At 33.4% G+C, this 27101-nt stretch overlaps 1 protein-coding gene across 1 annotated transcript in view; it reads right to left on the bottom strand.

Annotated features, from left to right (window-relative positions):
* DIAPH3 (diaphanous related formin 3) overlaps positions 1-27101 on the bottom strand; it is a 423660-nt gene that overhangs the window by 170177 nt on the left and 226382 nt on the right. Inside the window, exons 22-23 of the mRNA XM_044670603.1 lie at positions 21882-22011; positions 9285-9409 (exon numbers count right to left, since the gene is read on the bottom strand). Coding sequence (XP_044526538.1) covers positions 9285-9409; positions 21882-22011 — 255 coding nt within the window. The remainder of the gene's footprint in view (positions 1-9284; positions 9410-21881; positions 22012-27101) is intronic.

Genomic DNA, 27101 nt, shown 5'->3' with positions numbered 1-27101 from the left:
AGGATACAGAGTAGATAACAGTGGAAAATTTGATTACATTAAATTAAGAAGTTCTACACACCAGAAAAAGCAATCTATGTAAGACCAAAATGGTAATGCACTGGAGAAAAACTTTAACATTAAGTTTCAGTCTCATTTTTAAGATATACAATGTATCCCAAAAGTCTTAAGTATATGAAGGCAATTAAAGCTTAAAAACTCACTAAGACTTTTAGGACTGATTCAAATTTAAAATGCTAAGAGGCATTCTCCAATAGGTAAGTAGTCAAAAGATATAGGAGAAAACAATAATTGTCCACATGAAACAATACTCCAAATTAAATCACTCAAAGACAAATTGGAAATAAGGCAATGCTATAGAAGCATACTCATTACATTGGGAAGTTAACAAAGAAAATGATAAATGTTGGAGGAGTGATAGGAAAGCAAGGCTATTAATGTACTCTTGGTGTCTCTGTTAATTGGTTTGGTCATTGTGGAAAATAATTTGAAAGTATTCACACAGTCACTAAATTGTAGACCTTTTGACCTAGCAATACTCCTATTAGGTCTAATCTTCAAAGAAAAAGGAAAGGAAATGTACCAAAAAATTTGTACCAAAATATCTATAGCAGCTGTTTGTTTTTTGTGGTGGAAAATAACTGGAAACTAGGAGATGTCTTTCAACTAAGGAATGATTATGTTATATAAATGCAATGCTGTTATAAGAAATTACAAAAGGGATGACTGCAGAGAACAATGGGAGGACTTTTATTTAACTGATATAAAATGGAGTAAGTAGAAAAGAGAAAGTTAATACAATAACAAAATTGTAAAGATAAGAGATTTAAAAATTGATCAGTGCAATGGCCAACCTTAAGATCTATGAGGAAAAATAGGCTATACATCTTACAAAAAGGCAGATTGAGAAAGACAGATATTTGGCCTTCTGACTACACATTTGTTGCATGGATTCTGATTTCCTTTTATTCTTATTTATTTGGGGAGAGAAAATAGATTTTTCAATTTAATAACAGATTTGAAAATAGAAGAAAAAGATATTAAGAAGTACCTTAATTAACTCATTTTCCAGTTGGGCAAGTGACTTAATTCCCACTGCCTAGCCCTTACCACTCTCTTCTGCCTTGGGACCAATACTGAGTATAGATTCTAAAGTGGAAGGTAAGGGTTTTTTTAAAAGTGCCTTTCTTAGATTGACAGAGTTTTACATCTTATAATTCTAATTATAAGTCCATCTTATGCTATCTTAAAACAGTGGTTATTGTTTAACTGCTGTAAAAACATATTTTACACATAAAAATTACAAACACATGCTAAAGAAAAATATGTGAGAGTTGCTAACTTGAGTATAATGGAAAAACTTTGTAGCTATGATCACAGGAGTGAGGTAACATTCCAATTAGCCATGATTATAGTAGTAGTAAAGCTCACTTACACATTGACAATTTAAGAAGCCAACTGTAAAAGAATCATGAAATGACAGCTTCCTGGTGAGACCAGGAAAAATTATTGGCTTGGGGAAAAAGAACTGTAACTTTCTTTTAAAGAAGAAGTTCTTCCAATTTATAAATCTGTTCATCTGATATAGTTTTAGCTAATTTATTTGGACTTTTTTTACCTACTAGCTCTAAAGTCATGCTTCAATGAATAACTCTACATTAAACAAAAGACCAAACTTACACACCTAGAAAGATAAACTTATGAATGAGACAACTTTTGTATACCTTCAATCTCAGTAACTTTGTGACAGCAAAAAGTAACAATTATAGGGTTGATATGAGTCAATCACCAAACACTTTTTTATACAAACTATCACTAGCATGAAACCATTTTCTGTAAGAATTTTGTGGGGTGGTGGCAAGGCTTCAGACTTCTTTCATTAACAAATCGCACAAACTGATAGACTGTTTTCTGAATTACAGAAATGTTGTTTGAGCATCTGGTGCTGTGGGCAAACTAAGAAAAAGCAACTCTGAAGGAGATGACAGTACAAGGCTAAAGCATAGAAAACAAGGTAAGAAAAGAAAAAACAAGTAGTATGAGGATAGATTTTGTTTCCAATGAAAGGAAGGATTACTGTGGCTTAAAATAATTCGTGGAAGAGGAAGGAGATGAGTTCCTTTGGGTAGTGTTCATATTTGGAACATCAGATAGGTATGTGAAATAATTCTGAAAGATTCATATACATGAATATCTTCTCAAAAATATCAAAGAAAAAACATTGCTTACATATTTAACACAGGTTTCCACTAATCATTTGAAGTATCCAACAACAACTGTTAATGGTTTGACTCCTCACAACATACTCTTATAACACACATTTGTGAAGATAGGATTAACTTTCTCCTGCCTACTTTTAAATTTAATTTAAATTTAAAAACTCTGAAGAGAAATGGTTGGACTAAATATAAGAGAAATGTGGTCGATGATTTATAACTCAAGTCAAAATAACTTTTTAGAAATTTATTTACAAAAAGGTATAAAGAGTGAAAGTAGAGAAATGAGAAAGCTGGGAGAGAAGATATCTATCCTATCACACTAGATATTTACTTCCGTCCAGCTCAAACCAGGCAGGGTTCATTAACCTTGTACTGGAGGACCCTTAGCCAGAGGATCCATGGTGAATAAAGCAAGGGTTTCAACCACAAGGTCCCCTCCAAGGAGGGGAGGCCTCTCCAGAAACTAATTTCTCCAGGAGCCAGGAAGAGAGTCAGCTTTTCACTCACTGGTGAAAAGTACTGGTTTCAAAGGGAGAATCCATTAGCAGTCTTACCAGAAGGAGTCCAAGAGTCAAAATCCTGGTTCAAGCCAAGGTCCCAAGTTGGAGCTCCTCCATGGTCAAGTCCGAAGGAGAAAAGTGAATTTTGGAGAGGAAGTTCAGGGCTTTTATAGTAGTGCTTTTTCCATGTCACTTCCTGAGCCTTCCTCCATTTTTCTGGGACCAATTGCAGTCTTTAAATTTGCTTAGCACTACCCAGGGGGCAGTCAGTTACTTCTGGAGGTATAAACCACTTTAGTAAGTGGTTTGTGAACTTTCTCTACTTAAGCAGGGATGTCTTTGCTTTTTTTAAATTAAATTTAAAATTAGGCAGGAAAAAGTTAATCCTATCTTCACATATTCTACTGCCAAAACATCAAGTGCTACTGTGAATATTTTCTGAGGAAACATAAAATTTATGAAGTACCTATAGGTAGATCAGATATTCAACCTCAAACTACATGATATTGCCCTTTTTTTGTTCTTGGGAAAAATATAATATATGAGAAAACTATTTTTCACATCAGTATGCAAAAATAAAAATTTTAATTGAGGGTAAGGATTTTTAGTCTTATTTCACATACTTGTACAATTTCAGGGAAAATTGATAATTAAGTACAAAATAAACAACTCTGAAATTTATAACACAGTTAATATAGCTATTTGATTGCCAAAATATTGGGTATATACAATACTTACTCATTTTGTTAATATTTAATTTTATATTAAAAAATCTCATCATGCTGAGCAAACAATGGTATGTATTGTTGGACCTGTTGGCCTGGAAATATATAATTTCTTCCACAACTTAAATGACTTTTAAAGAAATTTGGCAAATATCTATTTCTTGATGTTTATAACAGGTAAATGTCTTTCAATTATACATTTCTGACAACATAGGTAAAGCAGGGTGAGATTTAGAAAACTAATTTAGATAGTTATATAGTATTGATAACCATTTTGAAAAAAAATCAGGAAATGGAGTGAATTACTAATGCTGTGGGATTTTGATATGGGATTCTGATGCCAAATAATGAAAAAGGTAACTATTTTCAGTTATTGATCACAATTTTTTGGTTGTTTCTTATTCTAAACATATTTGGGAAATGGAATATTAAGTGATTTTATTTTTAATTTTTTTAACCTATTCAATAAAAAATAGCATAGGATGGGAAATTGGGATATACTGTACTTAAAATGCTATAGTAACAAATATCTGATTATTTATATATAGTAAGGCCCTGGAATTAAGTAAGCAATTAGGTTGTGAAAAAAAATTATTACGAAATGGCACTACTAAAGATCTCATGAGAATAGTTTTCCTGGGAATGTCATTTCTTATACTTCTCAACTCAATGGGAAAAAAATGAATTTAACAAGAAAAAATTCCAACTACTTTTATTCCAGTAATATAGTGAATTAGGGTAAATCAGAATAATAGCATATCAATAAACTATTAATAATACTGAACTTTATTCAGAAACTTGACCTTGACACAAAATTGTTTTAAAAAGGAAAGAAGAGTGCTCAAAAAAATAATTAGAAGTTGTGGCCTTAAAATTCATTAATCTACATTTAATTTATTGTCCTTGTGATAAATGGACAGTGTTTTACTCATTAATTTGCAGCTAAAGTTACATTTTCCTTTTCCTCTAAATCAGTGATGGGAAAACTACAGCCTGCAGGCCAGATGCAGCCCCCTGAAATGTTCTATCTGGCTGAGTGACATTATTCCTAATCTGACGACTACAATGAGTAGGATACAATACAATGAAACTTCGAAAGAGTTGCCTTAGAAACTGACTGACACATGAGCATTTCCTTTCCTTTGGCCCCCTCTTTAAAAAGTTTGCCCAGCACTGCTCTAGATGATAATCTATGTGGTCTATTATGACCAGAAATGGGTCAGAAAAAAAGAGTGCCTGGGGTCTGGTTAAGATTATTTTTAAACTTAGATTGGCATCTGATTGACATTATTGTAATGAGGCAAATCTTCTGATGTTACTAGATTTTTCAATTTGTATATTAAAATATAATGCAGGGCAGCTGGGTAGCTCAGTGGAGTGAGAGTCAGGCCTAGAGACAGGAGGTCCTAGGTTCAAACCCGGCCTCAGACACTTCCCAGATGTGTGACCCTGGGCAAGTCACTTGACCCCCATTGCCCACCCTTACCACTCTTCCACCTATGAGACAATACACCGAAGTACAAGGGTTTAAAAAAAAAAATATAATGCAAATGGTTGACTCTCAACCTATCAAAATTTTTCTCTGATTAGAAGGATTCCATCAGAATAATATACTTAAAATTAATTTAGATAAGCAACACAAATATATTATTTATTGTAATATCTTATTTTTATTAAAATCATTATTGATATAATTTTCTTTCTAAAAGGAAACTAGTCACATGACAAATCTTACCATACTGCTTCAAAAATAAATGTATACATGAAAATTTGCATAAAAAGTTAAAATTTTATAAATTAAACTAAAATGTAAATATATTAGGACAATTTTTAAGGGAACATTAAAGACTGTTATAAAGAAAATATAAAAACTTTCTATTGAAAAATAAATATTTCTTACTCATTCAGAGCAATTTGCCTCTTTAGTCCCAAATTGTCACACATCTCCAAAGTTTCCCAAATATTTCTACCTGAGTGTTGCTTTATTACTTACTAAATTTTACGAAGACTTTTCTTTCAAAAAGGGGATGATTACACTGATTACTCCTTTCTACAAACTCAGAGTATTTATTCCCTACAGTACAAATTTGGATTAGCTAGTAACATTCTCTGAATTACTGTCTGTATTACTTAATTTCTCAGGTAATTAAGACTTTGCTCCTAATATGTAAGATTCTCCTTAACATGTAGAGAACATCTTACACAAAGCAGGTGTGATAGTTGAAATAATGTGTTGTTTTGGTCAGATTATTAAGTAAAAAACTCATGCTGAATAATTCATTTGGTAAGTATGAAGAACAAATATGAAACAATTATAATTTTGAAATTAAAAAACTGAATAAAAACACTAACTGATAACATTAGGATCATGACTGCACCTTTTTATTTCATATATTTTAGTAGTTCTTTTTTTTACTTTAAAAAAAAAAATAACTGACCTTCCATCTGTGTACTGGTTAACCTTCAATACTGTGTACTGGTTCCCAAGGCAGAAGAACAGTATGGGAAAGGAATCTGTAGGTAAGTGGCTTGCCCAGGGTCACACAGCTAGAAAGTGTCTGAGGCCAGATGTGAACCCAGGACCTCCCATCTCTAGGCCTGGCTTTCAATCTACTGAGCCATCTAGCTTCCCCTTTTAGTAGTTTTTCTAAGAACATATGATCTAAGCGATGAACATGAGGAAGAACATGCAAATTATATGATGTTAGAAAACCAGCTATGAAGTTTTGGTTGTCATTTTTATCATAGTAAATATCTGAATCGGAAAGGAAGTAGGGTTTTGGTATTATTGTATTATATGGTAGTATTGGATTATATGTAAACCATTACTGATCATTCATATGGCTTTGATAAAGAGCTTTTGGGAGGTCTGGGGAGTCAACCAATTTAGCAACTATCAAGAAATCTACTCTGAAAAAGAAAAAAGAAACAATAATGATTGCATCAAGATTCTTTAAATAAAATTGTTCTTTCTCTGTCTTTTGACATTTCTCTTAATACTTTTTTTTGGATATCTCTTTTCTACTCATAATATTCTAATTTACAATTAATTGTTTTATTTGTTCCAATCACATTTTTAGTAGTATTAACATCCTGAAGAGCATAAAATATAATATATCATTAAAGCAACTCTCCAAACTGATATAATGCAATACTCTCAGACTAGAGTTTCTGAGGGAAAAAAATGCTAAATTAATATTTTTGGGGGAAAGAAGTACTTCCGAGCAAATTTATTACAAAGGTGTATCTTGACAATTTGCTAACTTAAACTTAATCACTAAAGAAATTTAAAACTATACCTAAATTCCAAAGAGAAAAATGTCTTCACATCTAATTCTTGCAAAAAAAAAAATTATTTACAAGATAGAGCTAACAGAATCCTTATTCATCTACTGGAAGAAAACCATTTAAACTATGTGTAGATTTAAGAAATTGTTGTGATTTTACTACACTAATTATGCAAACTATTATTTCATAATTTTGAATATCAGACAATTCTTTCTTGAATCACATATTTGTATACTTAACAAAAATGCTCAGCTTAAAACACTAATAGAGTAGAAAAGTTAATTTTCAAAACTCTGGCTCAATACATATTTATTAAAAGTATCTTTTATTGTCCCTAAATTCTTTCATTTGCAAGATCTAAGAAAATCATACACTTTGGCATTCTAGTATGATCTACAAAAATGCATTTAATATTCTAAGCCTCACTTCTTTGCCATTCCAAATGTAAACAAGGCTTTTCAGTAAATAGATTTAATTGCTTTTAGACTAGTTTGTCTAACTAAGAGGAATGGAAAACTAGAGCAATATGAAGTCTGAAAAAAATATTTATGATTATAAGCTTTGTCAATATGAAAGCATACCAAATGCTCACATATCTGACTTCTAAAAGATAGAAGAATGCTAATCAGTTCATTAGAGGCTTCTAAGTTGTGATATTTAGTTACAGGATGTAGTCACTAGCTTACCCATGAAATGTAATTGTACTCAGAATGAAAAATTGTTTCCCACAAAGCACTATCCTTCCTCTTCTGATTGCATGCTGGTTGCTTTTTATGAGCTGCATGCCTTTCAAGACACTAACATCACTCAAAGCTTTCCACGTCATATTAATACAAGTTTGGATAGGTCCAGACTTCATTATGCTGAGTAGAATCCACTAACCTTTACATCAAATTTCCTCTGCCTAGCAATTTATTACAGCTCCTGTTTTCCTGAAATTGGGGCTTTTTAATTAATGCACTTACAAAGCATTACCAAAAGCCACATGCAAGTCTACCATTTCCAAATTGCTGGATGCCCACAGGGAAAAATAACAGGTGAATATAACTAATTCAGTTGGCTGTAGCTAATGATTAAAATAATAGCTGAATGATTTAGATGAATATTTAAATGCAATAATACAATTTAATGAAAATCATTAATGACATTATGTTGGCATGTCTGTTACAAGTATAACCTTACCCTAATGCCAAATGAAGTAAAAACAACATAAAGAATGTATAACTTATAAATCATCGACATAAAAATATTTTTGGTAAATTTTCTAATTTTGTAAATTTAATAAATATAGAACTTGGATTTCTTCAGTCAAAACATAACCTATTGTTTGCTTTAAATTATGCTTAAATATTTTGCATAAATGAATAAATAATTATGCTTAAAATTTTATCATACTAATGGAAATCTATCTCATATGAACCTAGAGGAGAAAAGATGCCACTGATAACAAACATATTCATTAATTTTACTTTTTGTGCAATATATTTCTATATTATTTGGGGAAAGGACCAAGGAAAATTTTGAAAGAAAATGTGGGCAATAAGTACTAATAAGAGACAAACCACATTTGATTTTATGATATGATGGAAGTAATAGTGGATAAAGGCTGAGAAGAGACAGTATGTGTTTCTAAGTGCTTCAGTTAAAAAAAAGGCATAAGAAATGTCTGTTTATAAAAGCTCAATTTTTAAAGGCTTTCATGCAGAATTTAGAAATCCATGTGGAATGTTTATATTATACAATTATAGTACTCTATTGCATAAAAGGTAATATATCAGTTCATTTTCACAGCACTAGTTACAAAGTAACCCAATATTAGTTTTAGAATTAGTTTAATACTTCATCATCTCACCATATTAATATACAAAGTTAGTGATAAGAAAGAAAAACTTAACTGAAAGGAGGCCTTCAACTAATAGGAAGAATGTATGTTTATAAGATGAAATTATTTTTTTTTTAAATTTTGTTCAACTGGCATTAAAAGTCCTTTTTTTTTGTGGAAACCACTGATAAAACTGAAAACTAAAATGAAAACTAAAATTTGTGGAGAATTATAATCTGAATTTTCTCAAGAATGAGAAGAAACAACAATATTTTGATCTTAACTAATTTATACCATTAAGAATGGACATATAAAAAAACCCATGGTTTTTTGCTTTATTCTTAAAATTCTCCAATATTTCAGTAAATCATACCATAATTTTACACTTATATTGAATAAACATGATTTGAATGCTATTTTAATTCACATCAGTATATGATGCCAAGAGAGGAAGAAATATTAAAGGTAAAAAACTGAGAAATAATGTGTCTCAAGCCAGTCCAAGGAAGTAAAGGTGTCATTAGACACAAATCAATATATTTCACTTTGAGGTAAAACTATGTTCTACTGTCTTTGAATATTTGGTCAATTACTTTATGGTAATGAAAAGGTAAAACTTTAAAAACTCTGAATGCTGAAATTTACATACAAGTAATACAAATAAATTTGAAACACTAAGTAAATCTTCAGTAGGCTGTCTTTTAAGTATTGTTAACTGGCAAAAGGATATGGACATCTTTGTTAGAAACTTGTCATGCTTGTCCTCAGGGGAAGGAAAGGAATCCAAATCCTTCTCAAGCTGCTGAAGTTGCCTTCCCATCTGTTTCAAGTTCTTCTCCAGGTTTTCTACAGAGACTAAATATGGTATATTAAAGATCTCAACATCAAGGAAATCATATTAATTAAAAAGTATAATGTTCTAAAAGACATAATAATTGTAAAAACAGTCACAGTAAAATATAAATACATATACTTATGGAAAAAGCACAAGTCAGGAAAAATGATACAATTTATTGAAGATTAATCATTTAACTCTAAGATCCATAATTGCATACAGTTTGAAGTAACATAAAAATCCCTTTCAAAATGTTAAATGGAATGAAGGAAATACATGAAAAAAATGCCAATAATGTCATGTTTGAAGAGAAAAAAAATGTTATTTCAAAAGCTGATCAAATTAGAAAAGAAAATGCTATCATCTCTAGAGATGAGTCCTACTCCTGATTTCTCTCAAATCTTTAATCTCCTCCCATCTACTGAATCCTTCAGTAGCAGCTACAAATGTAACAAATTCTTCCTCACTATTAAATAACCCTCATTTAAAATCTACTATCTTCTAACACTACTATTTATTGCCTCCTTTTCTTAACCACATCCCTAGCCAAAGTTACTTGTTATCATTTCGCCAAGTACCTCTTTTTTCACTCACTTTTCAATATTTTGGAACCTGGCTTCTTTTATCATTACTCAATGGAAATTGCTTGTCCCAGTCAATTACCAACCTCATATTAAGCACTTAAGATTGTGGCAGGCATTTGGTAAGTGCTGGGAATATAAAGAATAGCAAAATCTGTCCTTATTCTAATGGGGAAGCAAAGAAGCAAACAACTATGTACAAACAAGATAATAACAGTGGGAGGAAATATGGAATGGGAAGAGTCCTCTGCAAAGGTAGGATTTGAGTGGAGTCTTAAAGGAAGTCATGGAAGCCAGCAAATGGATTTGAGAGTACTGTAAGCATAGTGAAAAGTCACCAAGTCAGGAAAGGGATTGTTGTGTTGCAAGGAATGGCAAGAAATAAGGTCCTACCAGATAGTTAAATACACAGAGGTAGGTGTGGGAAGACTGGAAAAATAGGAAGAGGCAAGGTGGTGAACAACTTTCAGTCAAAAATACTGTTGTATATTTGACTATGGAGGCAATAATGTGAAAGGAAATTCTTCATTCTCTTTGTCTATTCTGAGTTTTGTTGTGAGGAAGATTAGTTATTAAGTATTAATGATGTATCTAGGAGGAAGGGTTGTAGCTGGAGCATTCCAAGATGGAATGAAGGAGCAGGAAGTAGGTGCTTGTGCTCTGAGAGAGACTCCATTAGGGGTTGGCACAAACTGTTGTTATCCCTGGGAGATCTCAGAGTTAAGGACACCCTGCATCCTGTTTTCCCTGGGATACTGTGTGCTGGTGGCATCTGGCAAGGGGACAAGGCTTACAGAGCAGCACCAAGGTGAGGAGGAGTTTGTGGCATCTGATGGACAGCATCTCAAACACACTCACTCTACTTGGATACCTTGGACCACCTTGGCTTTTGACATCCTGAAATCATCTGTGGATTACAGTGAGAAATCCTCAAAGCTACCCACAGGCCTTTAGCTGTGCTGGTCAAGCCTGGCTGGAACCAGGTTTGAAGCAGCCCCCCAGAGACTCCAAAACAGCTCCTTTGTGCCCAGCTTGGACTAGGTCAATTAGTATTAGAGAAGTTAAGTTCTCCCTTTACCCTGTGGTTTTGCCATTTAGGTTTTAGTGTAGAATTCCCTATCCCACCTTTTAGTTGAACATAATTAAACCTATTAAAACCTTTTACCTTGTCTGCTGGTTTCTAAGACTCTGGCCTAGTGGTGAGCTGGTGACAGTTGGTGACATTCTTTTCAGTTATCAGCAGCTTAGTTGTTTACTCTGATCTCTCCATCCTGGTCCTGTCTCTCCTACAGCCCAGTGTGTGTACCCACAACCATTTAGATTATATTGTAACATCTCTGGTACCCTCCAAATATCCATATTTTTCACAGTTTACACTTATGAGTGAAAAGGAAATCCTTTGTTCTCTATGCCTAGTTGGAGTTAAAGCTTTGGTTAAGTTCAGTATATATGTATATAACTTCAGTACCCCTACTTATTACCTCACTAGATTGTGAGGACAGGATTAACTCTCCTTTGTCTATCTTTTGACTGAATCAACACAAGCTTGAACTAGATAGAGAAGCTAAGAACCACTTGGTGAATTCACACCCTGCTTGGTGCAGGGTGGGAGGCCAGTAAGATACTGGGAGAGCTCCATCTTTTTCTAGCTTAAACAGCCAGAGACTGAATTATTTGGGGAGTTCACACATTCAGAAACATGTGAATCCTAGAAGGAGAGTTAACACGTTTAGAGGTTAGAAGTCAATCCTACCAGTGCTGGACAATTTGGAGGCTGTGATTGGCCCCTGTGAAAAGGAGAAAAGAGAGGAAACCACCATAAAAGTCATTAAATCCTTAGGCTGGAGGAGTCTGGTGAAGTTCAATCTGGTGCAGAGTGTCTCCTGAAGATAGTCTTAGAGGAAACTTCAATGGAGACTGTGGCTTGGATAGGGGCTTCGACTTAAGATTCTGACTCCTGGACTACTTTGGTGGGTGAATGAAAAGGAATGACTCCTTTCCTAGTTTCCTAAGAGACTAGCTTCCATTTTGGAGGAGGCCTCATAGTAGCACTTGGACTGCTTCTGGTAACACTGATCTTGGATCTTCTCTTTGGACTACCACATGGGTGAGTGAAAAGGCTGACTCTTGAGGAGCTTCCTGAGAGGCCCCCTGTCTTGGAGGAGGCCTTGTGGCTGGATTCCTTGCTTTATTTACCACCAAAACCCCAAACTTATGGTTCTCTGATGAGTCCTGCCTAGTTCGAATGGGGCCAGAGTAATCATCTAATGCAGTGACAGGCAAACTATTCCCTGGTGGCCAGATCCAGGCCATAGTTTGCCAGTCACTGTCTTAAGCAATTCCCTAACAGGAATTGAAAATAGTCAAAAGATATAACATCCTTTTAATTGTTCTGTCATTACAAAGATTTTAAATGTAAGGTATTTTGGAAACTTAACAATAAAGAAAGTAATAAATTGATCTTTAAATTTAAGGTAACCATTGAGAATAAACTTTATATCTTTTTCATCTGTACCCTAAGGGCCTAGTATGTTCAGTGATTTTTTTTTAAATGCCATCAAAGCTGATATATACTTGAATTAAATTGTGTATAATTAAACACTAATCTTTTTGTAAATATCCACTTCAGCATGCTGTTCATTATTCCAAGAAGTGCTTACAAAGAAATTCTACATTTATTCTTAAAGTACCAAGATTCAGGTAAATTAATTTCCATAAGGACTGCTTAAACATCAAGGAAACAGTACAGATATCATAAACTAAAGGAAGATAATTTTTTGTAGTATCCTATGATTTAAAAAAACAACATAGCACAGTTAAGAATTAACAGAATTATTCTTATGTAAGTTACATAACCTTTGAAGGAAAAAAATGTGTAGCTACATATTCATTTAATTCCATATACTCTTACCTAGAAATTAGAAGTTATTTAAGAATCTGATCACTGTAGCACTTGATAATATCTGATATTTGTCTATAAAATACAGAGCTCTAAAAGTTGCAAAGGACAATAAGATAAAAAGCGTTTATTCAGTCCTGACTATGCTCCCTGTACTATTATTATTTCTGGGATATAAACAAAGACAAAAACTATACTTGCCTGCAAGAAACTCACATTCTAATAGGGATGACAACACATTAATAAGGGCAGATATTAAATGTATATATAGAACATAAATGATAATTATAGAGAGAAAAGCACTGGTAATTAGAGGGAATGGGAAAGACCACTTGAAAAAAGAGGGATATGAGCAGAATTTTGAAGGAAACTTAGGGGAACTATGTGATTTAGATGATGAGGAAAAACACTCTAGGTATGGGTGATAGAAAAAATGCATAGAATTAGAGATGGAGTGTTTTATGGGAAAAGTCACAGGTAACTCGGTTTAGTTAGATTCTAAAGTTTGATAGAGGAACAAAGTATTAGAAAGGTAGGAAGGGTTATGGTTATAAAACATTTAAAACAGCAAAGATAACAATTTATGTTTGAACATGAATGTGAGTCACAGAACATTATTTAAAAATGACATGGAATGGGTTAGACTTACGCTATATAGAAATTGCTTTCACAACCAAGTACAGAATAGATTGGAATATACAGAGAGACTTAAGGCAGAGAATCTAATCTAAGAGAGAGAATTTTTTCCTATGCCAACAATATTACTTCTACTTTTATTCTTTTCTCTCAGTTGAAAGAAAATTATGTATTGTTAAATGATTAACTGTATTAATTCTAAAACTATTTTTCAGCTGTTTTATATAAATAGACAGATAGAAATAAATGCCTCTCAGTTTTAAAGTAAAAGGGAAAGAAATATTCTCTAAGCACACAAACAATTAGGAAAACAAAAATATATGTAATTTGGACATGGGAAGGGGAAGAATAAAAGCTCACATTCTGAAATCACTATGAACATTTCCAAATTACTGCTAATTACCACTACTGCTGCTCTCCTCCTCCTCCTCCTCCTCTTTTCTTCTTCTTCTTTAAACCATTACCTTCCATCTTAGAGACAATGCTAAACATCAGTTCTAAGAAAGAAGAGCAGTAAAAGCTAAATAATGATGGGTAAGGATCACAGGGCTAGTCAGTGTCTTGAGGACAGATTTGAACTCAGGACCTCTGATCTCTATGCTTGGCTCTTATAAAGACAGGTTTCCAAAAGTGGTGAGAGAGGAAGGACTCTTGCCTACCTCGAGATCCAGAGGAGGCTATCCAAAGGTTTTCCTTAGACAGCTGGATAGCCTGAAGACCTGTGTTGTTCCTGAATTCTTCTAACATCATCGAGAAAGAGTTCCTGAATATACCAGTGCCCAAATGGGTCAACGAACAGCCCCCGTCCCCTGAAGCTGAGGCCCAACCTAGAAGACTCTTCAGTCTATCCAGCCTTACAACATAGACCTCTGATTTCATTATCAATTAGTTATTAGTTTAGGATTATAGAGATAAGGGAGGGAAGGAGAATTCCTGGTCCACTGACCAGGAAGAGGAACCTTGTCAGTGGGATAGATTAGGGACCCCCTTCTACCACTACCCTCTATCCCATCTCTTACATATTAATAATAATAATAATAAATAACTTGAGAAAGCAGTCAGATTGCGATATTCTTGGTAAAGGGAAACAGAGGGAACAAGAGGGAGAGAGAAAGGCTGTCAGCTCAGGCCTTGGCTCCAACAGCCCAAGACTCTTGATGAGTATTTGATCTGGCAAGGGGGTTTGACTTGAAGGGGATTCTTGGGCTGCCAAGTCTGGGGACCTAGCGTTATTATCCCGAAGAGGAAACCCTGACCAGCTTACCATCATTTGTCTATTCTCTGTTAATTCTCATCTTCACACATAGAATACCCCTCGCCCTCTCAGTAACAGTGATAGGAGAGAGAGGCCCAGAATGGCATCTAAGCCTGTGTAAACATTTAACTTCCAACCCTCTCCAAATATATCATCTTTACGCTCTCTATCCACCGAGGACCTAGCTGCACCCCAAAATCCTGTCTTCTTGAATCTGTGAAAGGGAATTTTTTATTCCCTTTGTCTATTTCAAGTTAATCAATTAAGTACCACTACTTAACACTTACTAAGTCACAAATCAAGAGAGCTCATAGTTCTAAAAGATGCCCCCCCACCTCCGCCTTGTAGTGCTGGGCAAATTGAGAGACTTTGGTTCCTGAGATGTGACAGACCAGCCCACAGTGATAGGAAGGAGAAACCAGAGAGAAAGGAAGTCACATGGATAAAACAGCTTATAAAAAACAGCCAAGGGCATTCTGATTCATTCTGCTGCCTTGGTGGCTCTTCCTGAGGGAGGCCTGTATCTCAATTTGCCTAGCAGTGTGAGTGGGGGTTGGGGTGTTGCTGAGCGTGCTTATGGTCTTTTAGGACTAAGTAAGTGTGAACTCTCTTGGTTTATGACTTACTAAGTGTTAAGTAGGGGTACCTTCAAGTTCCTGATTGATTAACTTAAAACAGACAAAGGGAATAAAAAATTCCTTTTCACAAATCTAAGTCCAATTCTCTATCTACTGTGTTACCTATTTACATATGTAGTATTATTCTCTATATAGTCATTTTTTTAGAATTTTGTGTTGCTTTTATTCAAAAAGCTTAATAATCATTTTAAAATGCTTATTCTATGCTTTAATGTTATCACAGAATTGGAAAATATTAAAATTAGACTGAACCTTATTGGCAAAGTAATACAACCCATACCCAAAAGGCACCTCTAAGTGGTCATCTAGTCATTTGCTTATTAAACATCAAGTCATTTAAGAATGCCCCCATCCAAATCCAAAATATTATCCAATTATGACACAAGGAGATAGAAAAATGAACAAAAGAGTCAAAAAAGCACAAAGGAAAAAAATAAACAATCCACCATCCACTGAAAACCTTCTTATTGAGGCATGAGAAGTAAATAAATTGGAGGCAAGAGAGCAACTGTAAATAGTTTACAGAAAATTTATAGCATTCTATATCTGAGCAAGAAGCTGAACATACAGAAATTTAGATGTGAAAGAGAAAAATTAAGAACCATTAACACAGTGAATGACAAAACAGTTATAGCAAGGAAGGTAAAAGCTTGACCAAAAAAAGCTTGACTTTCTATACGGAAGAGAAAAGCAGGAGTCTTAGATGATTCCAGTGGAAATAATTGTTTATTACTGTCTTTGTATTCACAAATTCTAGCACAATTCCTACCACCAAGTATGCTTTCAATAGATATTTATTGAATTGAACTATAAGAAAATCTAAAATATTTTTCACATATAAACAGAAAATGAATAAAATTATTATACAAATATATGATAAAATTATAATAAAATTAACTGAATTCTATTTCTCCCAATCGAATTAACCAAGGCACTAGCTATTATATTTATTCCATCCATCCCAACTTTCTAAATGTTAATGTTATTTTGAAATTAATATTTTCACATTTTTCCCTCAGTAATTATAAAACAAGTTGCAGTGGAAGAAATAACAATATTGAATATTCAAAATAGATCTAACTTGCCAATAAATTTTTAATTAGTGGTTTTTTGATGGTAATAGCACGCGGAGGTTAACTGATCCTTTGAAAAATATCGCTGCTCATTATAGCGTAGATTCATTTAAAAATTTCAAACTTGATGCAATTTCCAGGTGGCAGCCACCTGGAAACTATATGTTCTAAAAGTACTCAATAGATGAACAAAAGACAAACATTTGGGATTCAGAAAGGTATTTCTTTCAGATTTTGTGATGGAGAGGGAACTAAAAATCAAGACATGCTATTTCATATTTAAATAATTTGGTGAGATAAAAGGAACTAGTTACTGAAAGAAAATGGAATATTAAAAATAGCAAAATTAATCTGAATAAATATAAGTTCATATATGTGTTTATGAAAAGTTTGATGAAGCATATATATTAAAGGATATTTACAAAAACTAAAAAACTAGAGAATAAGAACAGTAGTATGAGGTCAAATTCAATGGCTAAAAAATTTGGTCTGAAAATCAAGCAAACAAGATTCCACAAGATAATTTTATTGGCAAGCAGAGTACAGAAGTATCAATTAGAACAACTGTCAAAGTGCTTTTTAGAAAATTAGAAGGGAGCTGCTAGGTGAGAGCCAGGCCTCTGAGACAGAAGTCTCAGGTTCATATCTGGCCTCCAACACTTTCTACCTATGTGACTCCTGGGCAATTCATTTAATACCAGTTTGCCTAGCCCTTACGACTTTTATGCCTTGCTGCCTTGGAATCAATACTTATAACTGATTCTAAGAAAAGGTAAGAATTAAAACAACAAACAAAACAAAACACAAGTAGTTACCACATGGGACTGTTTGTATGCTTATAGATAGTTTTAAAATGTAAGAGTGGAATCAGCAAATCCCAAGCATTATTTACTATGGGGAGGGGAGGACTTTAGGGAGAGTAGATTTTTTTAATTTAACTACACTTGACCAATAGACTGAAGACATTAAACAATGTTGTAATACCCATAATCACTGCTACAACTGAGAACCTCTAAAAGAAACAAAGTAATTGGAGGCCACTTGCTTTCAAGTTTAAAATGAAAGACATCAACTAAGAGGAAATGTGAAGAAATATAAAACAATCTTCTAAAAGAGTTAAAATAAAGTTTTGCCTTCTTTTCCTCTTTATACTGCACTGTGACTTCTGGTCTTGCCTAATAACTGACAGTGCTAAGAAGGGGTACCTTTATTTGGGTGAATGATTTTTCAGATCCATTATGTCCTACACATGAAATGAAAAAGGGTCAGATAATAGAGAACAGAGTAGTGTAACAGAGGAACAGAAGTTATTCTTTTGTAAAGCAAGAAAACTATGGGGGGATTTCTGGTTCTCAAAAAAAGTCTAGGAAAAGGAAAGGTAAAAGAAAAAATAAGAGCCCTTGGTAAATTGCTAGGCCATCGCAGTGGCCTAAAGCTATGTCGGTTTTGCCCTGAACATTTCAGGAAAATAGAAGAAAACAGAAAGTGTTCACTAATCAATATCAAGAGCTAAAGGCTTAAAAATATGACAGTCATGATCTAAATCTCAAGAAATACTGGGAATACCTAATAAGCTTATGACTGGGATGAACTAACATACAATAGAATACAATTGCTACAAAATTTTAATTAAGCAAATATCAGTAATTTTGTTTCTATGTTCTATCCAATAATGAGAAACTCCAGCTTCATAGTGGATTAAAGTGTTTGGTTTTTACTACTGTACTTTTGTAAATATGAAAGCCTGAACAAGATATGAATTGATTTAACTTTTTACTCAACAAAAAGAAAGGAAGAGGTAATTTCTATGTCTCTTTAAGTCCATTTAAAAAAAAAAAGAAACGTTATAATGACATATGGAGATATAATAATGATCCAAAACATTGTCAATGAAACACTAATGGAAAGGTACATGCCATTGTATTGTAGAAAAGAAACATTCCTAATGAAGTTGATCTTGAGAAATTGTCATAATGTCATAATTGTCAAAGCTCATTAGTTGAAATGAAAATTCACTCTTCTGATCTAGGAGTATCTAATGACCAGGATGTTATTTTCAAATACAGAGGTACTTTCTAATTCATTATAGCTCATTAAGAGATTTCAAATGAGGAAACTCTGAATAAATGATAATATATGATGTAAAATCAAACTAAATACTCATAAGCAAACATTCCATCTTAGAAATCAAAAATATTTCATCTGCTTCTTCAAAATCTCAATTTACTTATCACTTGGAAAGTACTATAATATAAAATACTATATCAAAAATCTGCTCTAAAGTAGGAAATGGTCTGTGAGCTAGCATAATTATACTTCAAACACATAGTAAATAGCTGCCTGCAAAACGCAGAAAGAGTATCTGTTATCCCATTCACATATGGATGGTCTTAGGAGTTACCTGCCAAAATAGAATGAAACAGGAAATCTATAAAATTACCCAATGTTTATAGTGAAAATAACAACAAAAAAATGGAATACATTACTAACTCTGATGCCAACTCTGAAAAATTAAAATAGCGTAATGAAGAGATTCATGATAGAAAAGGAATATGCTGCAACGTGCTGACAAGGTTGAGCTGTATGGAGGAGGATGCTGTGCATCATCAGAAAAGCAGGGAGGTTTGTTAATGTAACAAGAAAAAAAGGGTGAAAAAAGTAAGGTAATGGTGTGTATGCTCCACTTTTATACACCTAATCTCAAGAGTCAGAGAGGAAAGCATTTCACCTGTTATGGAGAGATTTTCAGCCAACATTGAAAAGAGTTATATTGGATAAGCAGGTACAGATATGTCAAATCTCTGTCATTGAAGAGAATATTCACTTTGATAAGAATATAAGCATTTTTAAAAAAGGAAAAGAAAGCTTAGCTAGTTTTATTTGTTCATTTCAGAAAATATTTCCCTAATGACAAGCACTATTTTCCTTTTACTCAGGTATTCAACCAAGTTTTGCTTCATTTTTAGCAAAGCATAAAATTTTACTTGATTTCCTATGTTTTATTAAAACAATGAAAGCAGTGCCCTTTGTTCTCACTTTGAAAATCACCTGTGCACTTCAGTTGTATCTGTACTGATTAAATGAATATAATAAATAAATCTTCAAACACAAGATTACAACAATTAAAAAGAACTCTGTGAACAATTTCCACCACTGGGTAACAAATTAATCAACAAAACTTAAGGTCTCTAAAGGAAACACAGGTGAATTCTTCTATCTAGATGTTTTCTCAGATAAAGATGGGGTAGACTCAGAGGGATGGAACTAAGATTAAAGTGGAGTGGAAAAGGCCTTTTTGTAGAAGGTATAATTTATCTGAGGCTCTAAGAAAGTCAAGGTAGTAAGGAGTCAGAAACAAGGAAGGAAAGCCACTGAAAATGCCTTGGAATCTGGAGAAGAAATGTCCCGTCAATGATCACAAAGCATTTGGAGAGGAGTGAGGAAGAAGACTAGAAAGGTAGGAAGTGAGCAGGTTATAAAGGGATTTGAAAGATGGCTAGGTAGCAAAGTGAATAGACCACCAGGACTGTAGTTTGGAAGAACTGAGCTTGTCTTAGCTTCCTCATTCTCACAAAATGAGCTGGAGAAGGAAATAGCTAACCATTCTAATATCTTTGTCTAGAAAACTCCAAATAGGATCATGAAGGATACAAGAACAACTACTTCAGGTTACTATATCAACATTGTTTGGGTTAGGGTCAGAGTTAAGATACAACTAAACAACAACAAAAAAGCCCATAATTTACAAATATTCATAGGGGAAACAATTTTGACAATTTCCATATTTATTTTATGTTTTATACTAGAAATAAAGGGGTTTCCTGTGTAATCCTCCATGCACCAGACTAAATGGCATAGAGAAATAACAAAGTTCTATTAACTTATTTATTAGTATTTTTGCACTGTAGATTATTACATAAGTTGTGGGAAGACTGAATTCTTCTTACTATGGATCAATCAAAAATTAGTAGATAATAAAATAGTGGCTTTATTCTGTCGCCCTGTAGTAGTACCTTCAAATAGAGCCAAGCCCTCACCTTGATATAAAGGTAACCCTGAATCTTAGAAACTATCTTAGTGAGTACAAGGTCTGAAAGGACTCAAGTTCGAAATACTGAAGCATGACCTAGTGACTGACTGACTGTCTTTCATTCAGCACTAGCCTGGATAAGCTCAGATAATCAAAAGCATGTTTGCCAAAGCATGATAAATTCTTTGGCAATTCTTTAGGAATATGTATTGTTGTAAAAGGCATAATTTACATCATGAATGGGTATATGGACACTGATTACTCGTGTATATTTGAAATAATCAAACTTTTAGTGTCATATTTATATAAATTTCAGAGACTTGTATTACAAGTTCTGAGAAGCAAGAAAGGTAAGATAACCCAGGGGGAAGAAGAAGAAAGGCTCAAGCTTAAATCTTGAGGCCCTCCTTTAAGGTCTTATAATCCAATTTGGTTCTGGAAGGCAAAATGGAAGAGATGATTAGGTTACTATACATATATAGGGAAAAGGGCCAGATAAATAGGAAGTAAGAAGATGTCTGGGCAAGGAATCTGTAGGATCAAACAACAAAAGTAGGGAATCAAAATATTGTTTTTGTTTTTTGTTGTTTTTTTTTTAAACCCTTGTACTTCGGTGTATTGTCTCATAGGAGGAAGATTGGTAAGGGTGGGCAATGGGGTCAAGTGACTTGCCCAGGGTCACACAGCTGGGAAGTGGCTGAGGCCGGGTTTGAACCTAGGACCTCCTGTCTCTAGGCCTGACTCTCACTCCACTGAGCTACTGGGAATCAAAATTTTGGAAGGAAGGAAGGAAGGAGCATGAAGTAATAAGAATAGTAAAGGAGGGATTAAGAAAGTCTCTTATCAGTGACAAGTAAGGTTTCCTGGGACAATGAACATTTAAAAGTACAGGTCATTTGTAATTTCTGTGCTCCATAAACAGGATGTTAAAAAGATGTAAAAAAAAAAACATTAAAAAATAATACTGCTGGGGGCAGCAGGGTAGCTCAGTGGATTGAGAACCAGGCGTAGAGACGGGAGGTCCTAGGTTCAAATCTGGCCTCAGACACATCCCAGCTGTGTGACCCTGGGCAAGTCACTTGACCCCCATTGCCTACCCTTACCACTCTTCTGCCTTGGAGCCAATAAATAGTATTGGCTCCAAGACAGAAGGTAAGGGTTTAAAAAAAAAAATAATAATACTGCTCCCATTCTCATAATTAAAATCAAATATAATTCAACACATCTAAAATTAAGATGTTTACAAATACAAAATCTAAAAATTTTCTTCAAAAATTCTTAAAAAGCATCTATCATCCATTACCTTTCATTGCCATTTAACAATTCTTGATGATCATTGGCATTCTAGAACACTCAAAATTTTAATGAATCAATACATACCTTTGCTAGCTTTATCTAAATGCTCCAAATCATCAACAAAACTCAAGATATCTGGATACTTCTCCTCACATACTTCAGCCAGAAAATGGAGGAGTGTTGTTTTCTGATCTGCTGACTTTGTGTCCTTTAGCTAAATAGAAAGAGGAAAATTGCATTGAAACTTTCTAAAATATTTTTATAGGCTACCTACTAGTAATAATATTAGTAATATATTTTAGAGAACATAGAAAGATGGGTTGAAATTAAATATACCAACAATTTAAAAATTCTATTTTATTTCCTGAGGAAATTTTAATAAATTATCAATATTACAATGTAAAATAATTTTGAATTCAATCTGAAGTTAAAGGTACTATGAAAAAAAATTTTAAAGGACAGAGGGGAAAATATAGATAACATTGTTCCAGTTCTTAGGCTTTGTAGTCTCTTCAATGGCTATTTCAAAACATGGAATAAATTTTCTCTCTACCTCTTTAGAATCTCTTATTATTTAGAAGCTATTCAAATGGCATTTTCTATATTAAGCCTTTCCTGATCCACTAGTTGCTTCCATCTTCTCTCCCAAATTACCTTCTATTTCACACATATAATCAAATACACACACAGAAACACTCACCCAACACACCCACACCTGGCCATGTTGTCACCCTCAATAGACAGTGAGCTCATTGAGAAAACTGACAGTCTCCTTTTTCTCTTTGTATTTCCAGTAAATAGAATAGTGCTTGGTCCACAAGTGCTTAACAAATGCTTGCTGAATGATTGGCTAAGCTTTGTTTAGACTTAATTGAACAAAAAAATTAATTATTCTGAAGATTAAGTCTAGAATCTCAAGAAGAATATATATATATATGGTAGTGGGGGACAGCCAAGATGAAAATTAGAGGGAACTAAGCTGAATTTCCTTAACATTCTTCAACAAAACACTTTAAAATAATGTCTCAAATCAAATTTTGGAATAGTAGAGCCAACAAAAGGCCAAAGTGAGCCATTTTTCAGGGAACAACTGGTCAGAAAGAGACTATAGGGTATGTCGCTCTATTGGTACTAGGTGCAGCCAACCTTGTTTGAGAACTCTGTCTATATGCAGTTATAGGCTTCAGTTCTAGGGTAGGGGAGAACAATGGGGGTCAGTCACAAGTAAACAGGCTGCCACAGTTCCAAGGCAAAGAGCGCACTAGTACTCATGGCTACAGGAGAGTAAAGCCTTTTCTGAGTAAAAACCAAAGCACAGACAAGTAGAACAGTGACCACATCTTTCCTATATCACACCTCCTTGGAAAAGCAAAAAAAATTAAAAAAAAAAAAAACTTGCAGACTTCTAGAACTAGCTCTGAAAACAGCAGCACCCAAAAAAAAAAAAAAAAAAAAAAAAGCCTTAAACTTGTGGCCATGCCTACATAATTCCCAGCAAGCAGAGCCCAACTTTAACAAAAATTTCAGAATCAAGAAGTAGGCTGGTAAAAAAAAAATCAGCAAACTAAAAAAAAAAAATATTTTGTCATTAAAAAGAAATCATAATGAAAGAGAAGACATAAACTCAGAAGAAGACAACAATGTGAAAATAGCTACAAAACCTCAAAGAAAATGCTAATTAGATCAAAGCAGAACAAGAATTCCTGGAAGAGCTAAAGAATTAGACAAGAATCATGGAGGAAAAGAAATGATTGTGATGCAAGAAAATTATGAAAAAGGAGAATTAGTAGATTTACTAAGAGGCAGAAAAAATACTGAAGAGAATAAAACCTTAAAAACATCATTAGCGTAACGGTAAAAGAGACATAAAAATTCAGTGAATAAAAGAAAGACCTAAAAATATAAATGACTAAATGGAAAAGAGGAAGGAGTAAAAATCATAATCTTAGACAAAGTAAAAGTAAAAATAGCCCTAATAAAAAAGGATAATAACCAAGGAAATTACATTGTTAAAAAATATCACAAATAATATTGAAAAATTTTATAGCATGTTTCTCTGATAAAGATCTCACTTCTCAAATAAATACTTAGTATGAAACTAAGTCAAATTTTAAAAAATTAGGTCCATTCTACAATTGGTAAATGCGTCCAATGATATTAACAGTTTTGAGAAGAAGAAATAAAAACTATCTATAGTCATATGAATAAATGCTCTTAAACCACTCTTGTTAGAGAAAGGCAAAGTGAAAAAACTTTAAGGTATCATTTCACACCTATCAAAAATGAAAAAAGCTTCAATGAAAAATGGAAAAATAAGTATACTAATAAACTACTGGTAGACAAATAAATCAGGCCAACCATTCTGAGGAATAAGTTGGGACTAGGGCCAAAGCAATACCACTGTATTGTATCTGTATCCCAAAGAAATCAAAGAAAATGGGAAAAGGAGTTATATGTACAAAATATTTATAGCAGCTTTTTGTGGTAGCAAAGAAATGGAAATTGACATGTTCATCAATTAAGGAATTAATGAATAAGTTCTAGCATATTATTGTGCGATGGAAAATAAAGAAGGGGGAAAAACTTGGCAAGATATATACTGTAGGAACTAATTGCAAAGTGAAATAAGAAAAACTGGGAGATCATCATAACAATAGAAGTGTTTCAATAATGATCAACTGTGAAAGACTTGGCTACTCTAATCTATACAATGATCTAAGATAATTCCAAAGAAATCATAATTTTAAAAATGCTATCCACTTCCAGAGAATTAATGAATTTGAGTAAAATTGTAGTATAATTTTCTTTTTCTCTTTTTTCTTGAACTATAGCTATATGGAAATAAGTTTTATATTATTTTGTATGTATGATACATGATTTCATATTTATAATTGAAATTATATTGCTTGACTTTTCATTGGGTGGTGGTATTGAAGGGAGAGATAAATTGGAACTCAAAACTTAAAAAGAAAACAATATTTAAAAATATTACCATTGTTAATTGAAACTACCACACCAATGCAACTAACAACAATTTGGAAATAGGCCCTGAACAAGGACACATGTTACAACCAGTGGAAATGTGCGTCGGCCATGGGGGGGGGGGGGGGGAAGAAGGGGAAAATAGGGGCATGAAGCATATAAACAGGTTTAAAATGAATATTGATAAATGTTTAAAATAAAATTTTATTTTTATTTATGTATATATATATATACATAAATAAAAACCTAAAGGGCATCCAGAACTCAAATTATAAGGATTAATCAACAAAACTATTTCATAATTGCTTTTTAAAAAGTACATCATAAATGAGCAATAGAACCAAAAAAGGTACACAAAACCACAAAAACAGTACACAACAGAACACATCTTCATTAAACCCAACTACAAGAGCCTCTCTAACAAGATCCAAATGGGAACTGGAAAGCAGTTTAGTCAAAAATCGGTCTTGGATAGCCTCTTACATTGTAAGATCCAAAATGATACAGGCTCTACCTCTATACTCAATATAGCTAACTGGCTGTGGGACTTCATAAAAATCACTTAAGTAGTCTCAAAGATAACTTTTCACTCTGTACAGAATCATTTTCTTTATATGTAAGGGGGGGGGGAAGCTTTAAAATTTAATACTTCTGATAAATGAAATGAACAGCCATGATTAGACCTTTCTCCACCATCTGACAGAGAGCAAATATAACTTAAGTTACAGAATAAATAATGCATTTTAAATGGTCAATATGAGAGTTAATTTTCTTTACATATACACATATAATACAAGAATTTTATTTTTATTTCTTTCAATTGGTGGAACAAAGGGGCAGCAATAAGGCTATGAAAAGGGTAAAAAAAGAGCCTCACAGAAGCATTTTAAAATATATAGACAAGAACAGAAAAGATGTTGGGACAAAGACAAACAATACAGCTTTGAATAGAACAGGTTGGACATTTATATATGTATATGTTGCATATATAACTTAAGCATTATTATACAGAGAAATAATGATCATTTTTCAAATACTTATATCTATTGATTTAAGCTTCTAGTTTTCTCAATGCATGGGTTCCTGTCAAAAAAAGTAAAACAACAAAAGGAAGACCTCCAAAGACTCAAAGACTGTCCACATTGAACCCTGGTCCCCATCTATCAGAATATTAGAAACTATCTCTGTAATAAATCAATGGCTGATGGCTTGTCTGTGGTCAAATTCCTTTGAGGACACAATGTTAGAATCTGAAGGATACAAAACGCATAAAATAGACTTGACTGAAATGTTAAAAGTAACAAAGGGACTTATATTGCAACAATTAGGGTAGCTGGTAGCACAGAGGGCAGAAGGCTAGACCTGGAGCCAGGGGACAGCTGATGGCACAGCAAAGGGGACTGAGCCACAGTCAAAAAGAATTGGGGCCAAATCTGCCCATAGACACCCGCGCCATATGTGGCCTGTTTCATCAACTATAAAAAAAGGGATAATAACTCTTATTCATCAGGATTTTTGGAAGTGTAATATTACACTTACATATATTACATGTAATATAACAAGGTAATATTTCTTAAAATGCCAGCATAATGTCTGGCATATAGTAGTCATTATATGAATGCTGATTCACTTTGCTTCCCATTCAGGAAAATTCTGTTTCAGCTCTGTTAAGATGGTAGAGGGAAAAACATTTCCCAAAACCTTTCCTATAAAATGATCACAGAAATCATCAATTTAATTCTGAGTGGAAAAGTCAACAAAGAGTCATTGTGATACATAAATATTGTGGAATATTGCTGGACTATAAGAAACAATAAATCTGATGAATATAGAAAACTGTGGAAGGATTTATATTAAGTAATGCAAAGTAAATGGAGCCAGGAAAGAAATATACTTTACTTTACTATATAATTATGGAAAGACCACCACAGAGCAATTTAAACAGAAATCTGGAAAAACCATAAAAAAACAAAGTAGAAACAAAAGAAGAGATGAGAAGACAAACCTCACTTTCTAAAGAACAGCATATTTTTTTCAATTACATGTATAAACAATTTTAAACAATTGTTTTCTGACAACTTGCAATCCAGATTCTTTCCCTCTCTCCTTCCCTCCCATTCTTCCCCTCCCCCCACCAAAACAATGAAGAATTTGATAAAGGTTATACCAGTGTGTCAATATATAACACAAGCAATACATAATTCCATACTATTTCTTTGTATAGAATTTTTGATGTTTATTAGCTTTCTTTAAATTTTTTTGTTATTGTTGTTAAAATGAATGGCTTTCACTGGTACAACCTATATCAGACAATTAACTGCC

The sequence above is a fragment of the Gracilinanus agilis genome, chromosome 3 (assembly GCF_016433145.1).
Source record: "Gracilinanus agilis isolate LMUSP501 chromosome 3, AgileGrace, whole genome shotgun sequence".
Classification (NCBI taxonomy): Eukaryota; Metazoa; Chordata; class Mammalia; order Didelphimorphia; family Didelphidae; genus Gracilinanus; species Gracilinanus agilis.
This window is presented reverse-complemented; position numbering and strand designations above follow the sequence as displayed.